The 12,013-nt window shown below is 42.7% G+C and overlaps 1 protein-coding gene across 1 annotated transcript; it reads right to left on the reverse strand.

The window, feature by feature from the left end:
* Positions 1-6,964: 6,964 nt before the first annotated feature.
* dlx1a (distal-less homeobox 1a) lies at positions 6,965-8,700 on the reverse strand (the record flags this gene model as incomplete). The annotated part of the gene is given in 6 exon segments (XM_084478002.1): positions 6,965-7,216; positions 7,696-7,895; positions 8,192-8,555; positions 8,559-8,588; positions 8,592-8,637; positions 8,639-8,700. Coding segments are annotated over 6 exon segments (954 nt in total).
* Between the last annotated feature and the right edge of the window lie 3,313 nt (positions 8,701-12,013).

Consider the following 12,013-nt stretch of genomic DNA (forward strand, 5'->3'; position numbering starts at 1 on the left):
AGCCGTTGTGGACTCTCGATCGGATAATACTGGTGAAAAAAAACACAAGAGGAAGTGACGGACGGGACGAACGCCAATACCCTTATTCACGGACATCCTCGGATAACACACGACCACTACATGCAAGAATTTGATTAAAGTTACGTCCCCCGTCCCCCCACGGACGTCCTTGTGTGTGTGGGGCCGGGTTGGTGGTTTAGACCGATTTTGTAGCCTAGTTACTTTTGTATTTATTTATTTCTGTGTGTGTTGACGGATGCGTTGGTAGCCACGGACACCCCAACGCACCGCAGCATAGGCCTCGAGCCCGGGGCGGGCGTCACTTTGTCCTCACCGCCCTGCACGTTAACCTGCAGGTAGGCCTATACTGTCACAAACCGTAGCACTATCCGATGTATCGTGCCTTGTTTATAATATGACCTCATTTTGTTGTTCGACCCACGGATCACGTGTTTTAGTTGGTGGGAGTGTGTCCCGTCTCTGTAAATATCCCACAGCATTCCTCTGATATGCAGACTTTTTTGTGTGGGTTGTTGGGTGGGATGGCCCCCTCCACCATCTCTTACTGCTACTGAATGTTATTCCCTATACCGAGTTGACCTGTATATGACGATTATTTGTATTTTTATCTTATTTATTTTAGCCGTGTTTTTATTTTTTTCACATATAAACAGACGTTATTTAAATAAATGAATTTTCTGTGCAATTTGTAGCCTCTCCTTTCTTATATAAATCTCGTGCGTAAAACCAGAATTGAACATGGGTTTGTTTCATGAAGTTACCATTTATCCACTGAGCAGAGAAGCTGCAAAAGACGCACACACAAACACATCCCAATTCTGTTTTGAAACCTTACAAAACGCAGCTGAAAAAAACTCAAACTCAGGCAGAATGGTTTTATTCATTTGAAGTAGGCCTATATTTAACACGTTTCCATCGGTGTATGTCCATTACCACCGTTATGATACACATTTACCAAACGTATTTTCAGGGCCGAACTTCTAGAAAAGCGTAACACATTTGCATGTGTGTCTCTATAAGTGGCACAGACACATTTATACAAACCTGCCTCGCTGTGAGATAAAAGGACCAGGACGGGACGGCTCTGCGCCCCGGGGCTCTGAGCGGCTTCCCACGCGTCCAACCCTCCCTATAACTTCTCATACGTACCAGCCTCGCCTGGAGCTCAGACTACATGGAAACATGTTTTTTTTTTCATCCGCATATTGTTCACTCGGCAGGGCCACAATTGGTTACGCATGGGGCTATAAGCCTACAAGCGCCAGCCGGTTGACCTACATTGTTCAGGCCATGTAGAATGTTGATGTAGGCCATCTTATGATCGGCGATTCTTCTGATCGCTTCTGACGCTCATGGGAACCGAGGAGTCATAAAGGGTGAATTAAAAAGACGACGTCACATTTTATTTTTTAACACGGCCACGCCACGTTAACTATAACTCGTGCTGCTGCGGTAGTTCCTAGAAAAAGTTGTCATCCTCAGTGGACCGGCCCTATGTGTGTGTGTGTGTGTGTGTGTGTGTGTGTGTGTGTGTGTGTGTGTGTGTGTGTGTGTGTGTGTGTGTGTGTGTGTGTGTGTGTGTGTGTGTGTGTGTGTGTGTGTGTGTGTGGGTGTGTGTGGGTGTGTGTGGGTGTGTGTGTGTGTGTGCTCAGGGTCTGCAAAGCGACCGCGTCCTCCGCTCCGTGGGCCGCTAATCGCGTCGCTTTGCCTAATTAGATGGAGGCCACCTTGTCGGCGGCCGCTCTTACAAGACGACGCGTTGTTCCCCGGCCTGTCTTCTGGTAACAGGACGAGGCCATGTGATGAAGGGCTCGTGTTGCAAGGAAGGTCCCGGTGCGAAATGAGGCGCAGGGCCGATGCATTGACCTGAAGTCATCCCCGATCAAACACAGAGGGCTTGTTGAGGCCCGGGCACTGAGTGTGTGTGTGTGTGTGTGTGTGTGTGTGTGTGTGTGTGTGTGTGTGTGTGTGTGTGTGTGTGTGTGTGTGTGTGTGTGTGTGTGTGTGTGTGTGTGTGTGTGTGTGTGTGTGTGTGTGTGTGTGAGGCGTGGAAAATGAATTATATTTTACAGCCGCACCACGTAAAAAAAAGAACGTCTTATTTGGGTTTGACTTGAACGTTTGGTCACGTTTGACAAGTATGCATATAACTCTGTATATAACTGTCCCCATTGATGTCCATAATAAAGCAACGAAATGTAGGAGTTGTTGGTGTTGGTGTTGTAAACTAGAAAAAAACAGAATACAGTGAATTATTCGTTGCACATTGCAGCATCGACGTGCAACTCGCTTCCTGTGGCTGTGCGCATCTGTTCTGAAACCATGAAGTCGTTTTTATAGACGCCCGAATTCTCCAGACAACTTGTAAATGCCATACCCCCCTATCCTAATTTATACCGTGGCGTGATCTGTCATTTTATCCACATTTACTCTGGTTTGAGCATTTTGGCTTTCAAATGTGAAAGCCTGCAATTAGGCCTACTAGGCCTATATAATTCTTCGCAATTTTAGATGTCCTAATATGGGCTGTAATTTTTACGCAAGACAATTTCCCGCTATTTCAAGCGTCAACATTGTCAAAGCTGCATGTACATAATTAATGGGAATATCAATGCATAGTTTTTAGCATAACATCTTGACTCGGCGATAATTATATCCGAGCCTACGCAGAATTAGCCTGGAATTGCACGGTAACTGCTGCTTTACATTTTACAAAAATTGCTCATAATTTCCCCCAAAGATTACCAAGATCTCGAGTGCACAATGTCATCAGCGTAATGAGGAGTAAACATTTATGCTAATAATCTACATTTTTTTCCATCAGCTATAAAGAGGGGAAATAAAGCAGACGTTTTCAGTCATATTCCAAGCTGTGGTGCTGGGATTCGCCTCGGATGCTCTGTGCGGGACTGTGGCTCTCTTGGGGGTCTGGACGGTGGCTCCCTGGGGGTCGGGACGGTGGTTCTCCGGGGGTCGGGACTGTGGCTCTCTGGGGGTCCGTGTGTCGCGGACTGCTCCGTGCCAGGGGCCATGAGGGGACATGGGGGGACCGTCTGGACACGCTGGCCCCTCGCTCTCAAGGCAGAGGTATTTCGCTTTGCATGTTTTATAAGCAATAGTCTGTAACCTGCTCGAAAACGTAGACATTCTCTTGTTTAAATCTCGTCTTTATGTTTGGACTCCAATATCCATATGCTGCAGACTCGTTTATAATTAATCAACAATAATAATACTAATACTAATAATAAACATGTTTATGTTGTGTGGGCTGCTCAACACTATTAAAATTCGGAATATTTCACACATAATTTATTGGACGCCATTTAAAAAAATCGAGGCACCTGAACGGTACATCCTATTATATTATTTTAGTATATTTATCGTCACCATGAGAACCGTGCACATGCACATCTCCCTGCATCAGCCACGAGTTCGCCTGCAGGCTATACCGAAGTGCGACATTTATCCCCAATGAGACTCGTTTGTCTTGTCGTCCCTGCTCTCAGGACCATTGTCCGTGGCTAATTCCAAACCTCTCTCCACACCGACGGCTCCTCCGTGGCGCACACCTGCAAGCAATTTGCCCGCCCTACGCATGAGGCTGAGTCTAAAGCAACAGTTCACCTATTTCACTTTTTTTTTTTTTCTATTTCACTATAGCAAATTTCTTTCAGGGAGCACTATCTCCTTTGTTAACGCCGAAAGATTCTCTATGCGAAAAATGGCTCATAATTACCGCATGGATAGAAAACTGAATTAGAATAAATAAGAGCGAAATGACTGTAATTATGTTGGGTTTGATGGGCTCGTAATCAAGGGAAGAACGCGACGAGCGCTGACCCTCTTGGGCGTGCAGCTGCGCCCTTTCCTGGCGCAGAGATGGGACTTTTGTTTTCCTCGACATCACCCGAATCCTTGTTCTTGTCCAACAGTATTAGCGGTAGGATGAATCCCGCGCGCTGGGAACACCACGTGTAACCTACATGCTACATTCTTTTATTCGGGCCCTAATGAGGCAATCATGACGAAGATTAGGACGTGCAGGCCCGTGTCGAATCTTTGCAATGTATTTTTAAAGATGGATAAACAATAAACAATGAATTCATAGACATATTATTCTTATTATTATTAATAAATGAATTATTAATAATATTTATTTAGATATTCTTATTATCAGTATTCTTATGACGTTATGATAGTTATTGCGATATTTTATGTATTAGTATTATTTCATCATTATTATGACAACATTATTATTATTATTAATATTAGTAATACGTTATATGTTATTATAATCGTTATGACATTATATATTGTTACAAACATTATACACTTTATATTATTATTATTATTATTATTACTACATTATAAATTACTATCATTCTGATTATTATTATTACTATATTATTATTATTATTATTATTATTATTATTGCCTTCTTTTAATGAATGATGAGGATATAAGTAAATATTTTGCAATTCCAATAAATGAATTTACTTTTCACCTCCTATACCAAAAACTACACACATACGCACACACACACACACACACACACACACACACACACACACACACACACACACACACACACACACACACACACACACACACACACACACACACACACACACATACATACACACATTTCCCAAGCGTCTGCTACATTCAATAAATATTAATTGAATGTTCTGGCCTCCCGCTGGTCGTAATCCAGAATGTTTTCATTGGCCCGAGCGCAGCTTTGACCGTAAACAATCACACCTTTTAAACTCTTACCCGGACTTATCTACACGTGTTACCTCACACCTTTTAACAAGTTACGACTTATACATGTTTTTCGAAACACCTTTTAATCTTTTACCTGGACTTAATTACATGTGTTACCTCACACCTTTTAACGTATTAATTTAACCTATAGGCTATACATGTGTTATCAAACACATTTTAACCTTTTACCTGGACTTATCTCACACTCTTTTCTTTGACTATAAACACGTGTTACCTCACCCATTTAAACGTACTTTGACTCAACTGTGTTACCTCACACCTTTTGACATGTTAATGTAACTTATGTGTAACCTCACACCTTTAAACATATTACTTTAAATTATCTAGCCTACATGTGTTTCGTCACACCTTTAAACATATTATTTAACGTACTATATACATGTGTTACCTCAAACCTTTAAACATATTACTTTAAATTATCTACATGTTTTTTTTCACACCTTTACTTCCATGAAGGTCCACCTCACTTTAACTCGTTCCAAACGTTCGATGCTCCTTCATGCTATATGAAGGCCTACAACTCGATGATGCATTAAATATACAGTCTGGAGGTCACGAAGCATTAAGGATAAGGATTGGGTCATCCATTCATGTTATGAATGTTATATGCTTCAATCCATATGCTGTAGAAAAGCCTAAGACAGAAGGCCTAAGGCTTCTTTAGAAGTGGTGTTGTGTGTTACATTTATGACCTCGCCATTTTAAATATTCTGTTAATACTCTGAACTTTATATTTTAATCAGAATTATAAGACGATCTTTGGTAGCCTGAATTGACTTGTGGAATAAAGACAGTGGAATAAAGAAGGGAATAATAAAAAAGGTCACGAAAAATACAAAACACTGCTCCTAGGTGAGGCATATGTCAAGTAGACCTATACACTTTACCAGTGCACGTTAGTGTTTCAAACGATGACGCCTCATCTCATCAGCCTTTCAATTATCCCCCTCAGGAACATTGGTTTTAATAAGACACCCTTTCTTTACATCAGTTAAATCAATATTTTACTGTTTTGAAACTTTGCACATATTTACAGGGAAAAACAAAGAAATAAATTAAGTGATCAATACAAAACTAAATATTTCTATACTGACTAAACACATTTCGACGAATACAGAATGTCTAAACCCCGGTCTCACAGCGTACCAAATACATCACAAATCTGGGAATATCTATTTTGTACATCACCGCGGGGTCAAACGAGTCCTTGACCTTGTGTCTTAAAGCAGGATAGGCCCTTACGCGTCTCCTCACGGGGGGCTTATAGAGCATCGCTGGCATTAAGTGCAGCATCAACACATAAAGATGTCATGTCAAATACACAAACAAATTAACACGTATTGACTCTCAACAGAAACAATTCCGAATAACTTAAATTAAATAGAAAACACACACACACACACACACACACACACACACACACACACACACACACACACACACACACACACACACACACACACACACGCACACATATTATATTATCAATGTCAGTCTTTTCACAATCTTTGATAGCATCGGGCTGCAGCCTTGGCGAATATTCAAAATGGATGCTGTGATTTCATTAGTATCTGTTTTAAAAACGACAAGGCCCGAGATAGTTGTAATTAAAAAGTGTTGTTGGGGAGATGATTCGCTCCCAGATGTTCACTCGGCTCATCGGCCCGAACAGCAGCCCACCCGAGCCTCCAGTTGTGGGTCAGTCACCTGGAGTGTATTCATCCATTGCCTAATGAAAAATATACCATCGTGGATTGTTTTCGGAGTCGGCTCGGCGGATTGGCCCATTCCACCCATGCGCTCTCAAAAAATGCAGCAAAAAACCGTTAACAGAGCAGCCAAAAGTATCCATTTGTTTACCATTTCCGGTGGCTGTCTCGGACCTCGAAGGACTGTTCGCCCCCGAGGCACGGGCGCCTCTCCAGCCTCTCCAGATCCCTCCGCGCAGACCACCGTCGTCCGGTATCAGGGGGGCCATTGTGTCAGCGGCAGAGGCGACTCACTGGCCAGCTCGGGAATACATGTGTGCGTTGACCCCCTGGGGGAGGGGGGGGGGGGGGGGGGAGTGGGGGGCACGCTGAGTGCTCGCCCCCGTTTCAGTCTCGCGTGAGCCCGTGCGTGCGGCACCAGGAGATGGGGAGACTCGGGTCTCCCTTCACATGAGCTGTGATTGCTGCATAGATTCATGGTGCGTGGTGGGGTACCACGACGTGTAACTGGGGATGTAGGGCGCGGGCGTCCCCACGGAGGTCTTCCCGGTGGTGGGGGAGCTCCAGACAGGTGCACCGGAGGGGGAGCCGCTGGAAAGTCCTCGGCCATTGGCCAAAACGCTGGCGTCGATCTGACCTCCGCCTTGCTTCATCAGCTTCTTGAATTTGGATCGCTTGTTTTGGAACCAAATCTTCACCTGAGACAAAACAAGCGAACACAGATTAATATAATATTATTGCCATGTGAAAATCCATTGTGATAAAACATCCTAGTCTCCATTGCGCACAAAGGCGCGTCAAAATGCAGGGTTTGCTATTGCAAATTTCACAGCAAACAAGAAACAATGCACCATTTCAGCTATACAACCTTAATATCTGTTTTGGCAACACCACAATTATTTACATGCACTTTTTTATTTACATTACATTACACTTTATTACATCCAGCCTCTCGAATCTTGCACTTTTGTGTGCGTATTTATAGGCCTACTTAACACCTAACACATATTCAAAATAACACCTAACACATATTACAAAAAACTTCCCAATTGCTTTTCTTTTTTTGTAACAAGCTGAAGGAGACAGACAAGCAGGCCATGTTGTCATTAATTCTGTAGTATTACGGTTGGTTAAAGCAGGGGTAAAGGCACAGGCTGGTGTCGGTGGAGGGACTCGCCTGTGTCTGCGTGAGACCGAGGGAGGCAGCCAGTTCTGCCCGCTCCGGCAGCGCCAAGTACTGGGTCTGTTGAAACCTTCTGTTCAGAGCCTGGAGCTGTAAACTCGAGTAGATAGTTCTGGGCTTCCGGATCTTTTTGCCCTTCCCGTTGAAGCGAACTTCTCCCCCTTCCACTACGGTGTTCTTCTCCGGTTCCGGTGCTGTGAACGAGAGGAGGAAAAACCGAGCAAGTGAGCGAGGAGCTTCTATCTCCAGCACCCGAAAAGAACTGCAGCAATTACTCCTGCGCAAGTTTTACCGGCTGTAGTTTAGGTATAATTACCCTTAATTGCATACATTGTTTATAGCATTACGCAATAAATAATTACCAAGCCTAATTTCCCTAACATCTGGTTCGCTTTTTACCATGCGCAGTCTGAATTACTCGGGCTGGTTCTGACTAGAGAGGAGAACCAGCCTCCTCCGTACGTGGAGTGGGGACGAGAGAGGGACTCACCTGGGTCCTCCAGCCGGGTCTGGGAGAGCTGTGCCGGGCTGTGGTGGTAGCTCTGCACGGTGCTGAGGTACGGACTGGTGGAGTGGCCGCCCACGGAGTTGACGTATGGATAAGCCAAGGACCTGGGAAAGGAGGACGCCGGGCTGTAGGAGCTGTCGTGCTGGGGATGACCTGCAGAATGTAAACAGTGCATGGGGTAGTGTCCGTGGGACATGGAGGAAGGCGACATTTGTTGACTCGGGGGTCCAAATTCCATGAAAACGGTTTTTCCCGAGACAGGGCTATTAAGACCTTCTGGTATTGTAGTCATTGTCATCTCTTCGAGCGAATCGTCTCTCCTGCTTATTTGTTTTCTTGTATGATCTCAGTGAAGGACGGATCCCAATTTAAGCCGAACTCATTTTTTCTCTTTCCATTCATAAGAAAATGTAGTTTGTGTCTGGCGTGTGATGCTGTGGACCAAGACAAACTCGCTCAAAGGTTTGAATCATGGAGTCATGAATATTCATCATAGACTGTCGCTGATTGGTCCACTCTATCCAAGAATGATGGCGATTGGCGATCCGAGGATCCCCAAAGAAGCTGATCACCAAGGAGAAGAAACCAAAGCTCACATTTCCCTTACAACCTCAGGTATTAGAGATTAATATTAGTGCGATGGAGCCTTACGCATTATAATTATTTGTAATATTATGATGATGATGATTATTATTATTGTTGATGTTATTATTATTATTATTATTATTTAGTCATACAGGAGTAGATAAGCATTTTTTGTTATTAATTACTGCGTCTACATAATGGTATGGTTTTTGGTGTAAGTACTTCATTAGTCTTTATACTGTATGGCCTGTTTCAATCATCTACAAGCATCATTAAGTATTTGCATATCATAAAAAAACAAAAAGAACGATAAAAAAAAAAACGTTTCCATCGTGTTGTATTTAGTGTCTATAGTAACATTTGATGCCATCTTCAATAGCTTGTCTGAAGCAATGTCTATTAACATAACACTGTGTTGGATTTTAATACCTATAATTAGGATCTATTTAACACGCAATTACACCTGCTAATCACGCTGTAAAGATGCCGTTTACATTATTGCCTGCCGAGGAAAACGGGGTTATTTTATTTATTCTTTAACTAACGACACGTGTTGTATGTGATAAGGAATACATTAAATGACTAACTAAAGTGTTGTTGTAATAAAGGGACACAGCTCCGGGAAATCAGGCTGCAGGCGATGGGGAATTAATGGAGAAATGTGCTGATCTCAATTCAAACAAGAAAAAGGACACACTGACTTCTGGCTCCGGGCTATAATAAGAAATACAATTATATCTGAAGACGATGGTTGTGCCCATTTTAGTCCAAAACCAAACGGGGACCTTTGCTGCGCATCATTCTGTACGTTTAATAAGCCTAATAGATTGTCATGAAGCCCAACGATTTATCACATATCTGGATTGTTTACTCTATAAAAAGGTGGCGTATTATTTAGTCACTCATAGTTGTAGACTGTTTAATTTTACAACACCTAAGCCGGTCCATCACAACATCGGGTTATTCAAAGTCGAGTATTTGGATGAGAATGGACTTAGAGCTTGCGTGGGGATATGCGGCCGATCGCCCATAACTCATAATTATAATTATCCATGGATGTTTGATTCGGCTGAATTGACGACTGACTAAACAAGAGAAAGTTTCCATGGCTATTGGCTGGGAGCTGTCAAGGTAGACACGCACACAGAACGTGTGAAACAGGGCGAAAGGCGTACACACCCATCCCACATCACACACACCGCACAATGCACACACAATTATCTGTTAATTTCAAAATTTATAACAAGTAATTATAAGAAGAAGTAAAAGCAGCACCGACGCGTCCGTGCACTTCACTTACATCGGCCTAACGAATCAGGTGATCAGAGATAAAGGAACCAGTCCACGGCGGTGAGGATGAAGAGCGTCCTGGGCACGGGCTCGGGCCCGCGGGTCTTGGGGCGGGACGAGGAAGAGCGTCTCCGAGTCTTCATCGTGTTGTCTGCAGCGCGCGGTCCTCCTGGAGAGGTTTTACGCGCGGAGTGGAGAGATGGATGCACGCCTTCCACCACCGTCGGTCCCATATATCCAGCTAAATAAGCGAATTAAACCCGGTTAAATTCCGTCACTGTGATTATCAATGTAATGACATAATTGAAGTAAAAACAGAGCCAGTTGCGTGTGTTATCAGACGCGAGGCAGGCGCGCGGATCAGTGCGCGCTTTATCAAGTTGGTCGCGCGACTGAGGATCTGTGAAAATGGAGGGAAAAGGGGAATCTGTAAAATATTAGCTTATAAGAAAAGCTGTCCCCTTGTCCTGTAAAATAGGCCAATTTGTGGTGATTTATCTAGAATTACTTTTGAAAATGCTTCAAGATATCCTCTATCAACAACGACAAGGATAATAGTGGTACAACCAATAATTATCATCTTCCAGAACACAAGACAGATTTTCATGGGTACTTGGTGGCGGCGACTGATAACTGTCATTATATCTGACGATTATAGTATCTGCAAACTGGAACGAGACTGCGAGCAGAACCATTAACAGAATAGATGACGAATCTGAAAAAGGTTAAAAAAAAATATGACGTGTCACTTAAAAGACCCAGTTATAACCGGACCCACCATAAAACATAATAAATGCGTGACTTAATTCATATGTTTACAGTCATTACGTTCCGTTACATTTGTGAAATATAATTAAATAGGATTACAACAATAAATGCAAAATTGTACACAATATAGGCTAGGTTTATGCACATACCAATAACATGGCTTAACAATTTATTCTTCAGGTAGGCCTGCATCCTGAAAATATTCCTCACTCAAAACTCATTCAATAAAATAACTCCCTCTCAACAGTGTGTCCCTCTCCGCTACAGTCCAGTATAGGCTATTGTCATGGTGGTCAGTGATGACATTAACAATAAGACTGTCCATCCATGCGGGTCGCGAGCCAGCACTTAGTATTAGGGGAGAGCTGCTCTATGGCACGGAGAGTTTAACACCTGCTGCTCCTTACCTGGGGGCCAGGGGCGGTGAGTTGGGGGCCCCGGGGTAGTGGTGATGGGGGGCCCCGGGGCGCTAACATGTCACCCATTTAATTTTAGAGTGGCGACGAAAAGCCCTCCTCATTTGTCACGCCAACCCGTCGTTTTAATTTTAATTTTTAATTGAACTACACATTAGTGCATGTTTATGGAAAAATATGTATGTTGTGAGATATTGTGAAATCAATTTGTGATTTTTAACAGCGCCTCCCTCGAGTGAAGAGAAGAGTGAGTACATGCTGGTATCAAGGTAATAATAATACTGTATAATTGATCGTATTTAAATACGTAAATAATAAGACTAACTGATTGAAATTGTTCTCAAAATTGCAGGTTTATATTATATCAGAAATATTATAGGCTATATATTAATACAATATGTCCACAAGCTGTTGTTCAGGTAGCACTCCAATGTTAGCCTAGAATTAACCAATAATTATTCGATTTTTGTTTTAATTTGTTACTTTGCAAATAATCTGTCTCTCATGTGCACATTTTTAATGTTGCATGACACAAATACATACAAGTACATGTTTTGTGATATTGTGTGATATTGCATGGTGCAATCTTATTAATACAATTATTTGTTAATTATTTGTTAATTATTTAATCAGAAGTGTTGTACATACTTTTGATTATAGGCCTAGTGATTTCTTGATTGGAATTGTTCAATTGGTCGAATAAGGTCAACTGTTCTGTCGTGGCTGCTGCTGATTCTGTTGCATG

The sequence above is a fragment of the Micromesistius poutassou genome (genome assembly GCF_964030765.1).
Source record: "Micromesistius poutassou genome assembly, chromosome: 14".
NCBI classification, from domain to species: Eukaryota; Metazoa; Chordata; class Actinopteri; order Gadiformes; family Gadidae; genus Micromesistius; species Micromesistius poutassou.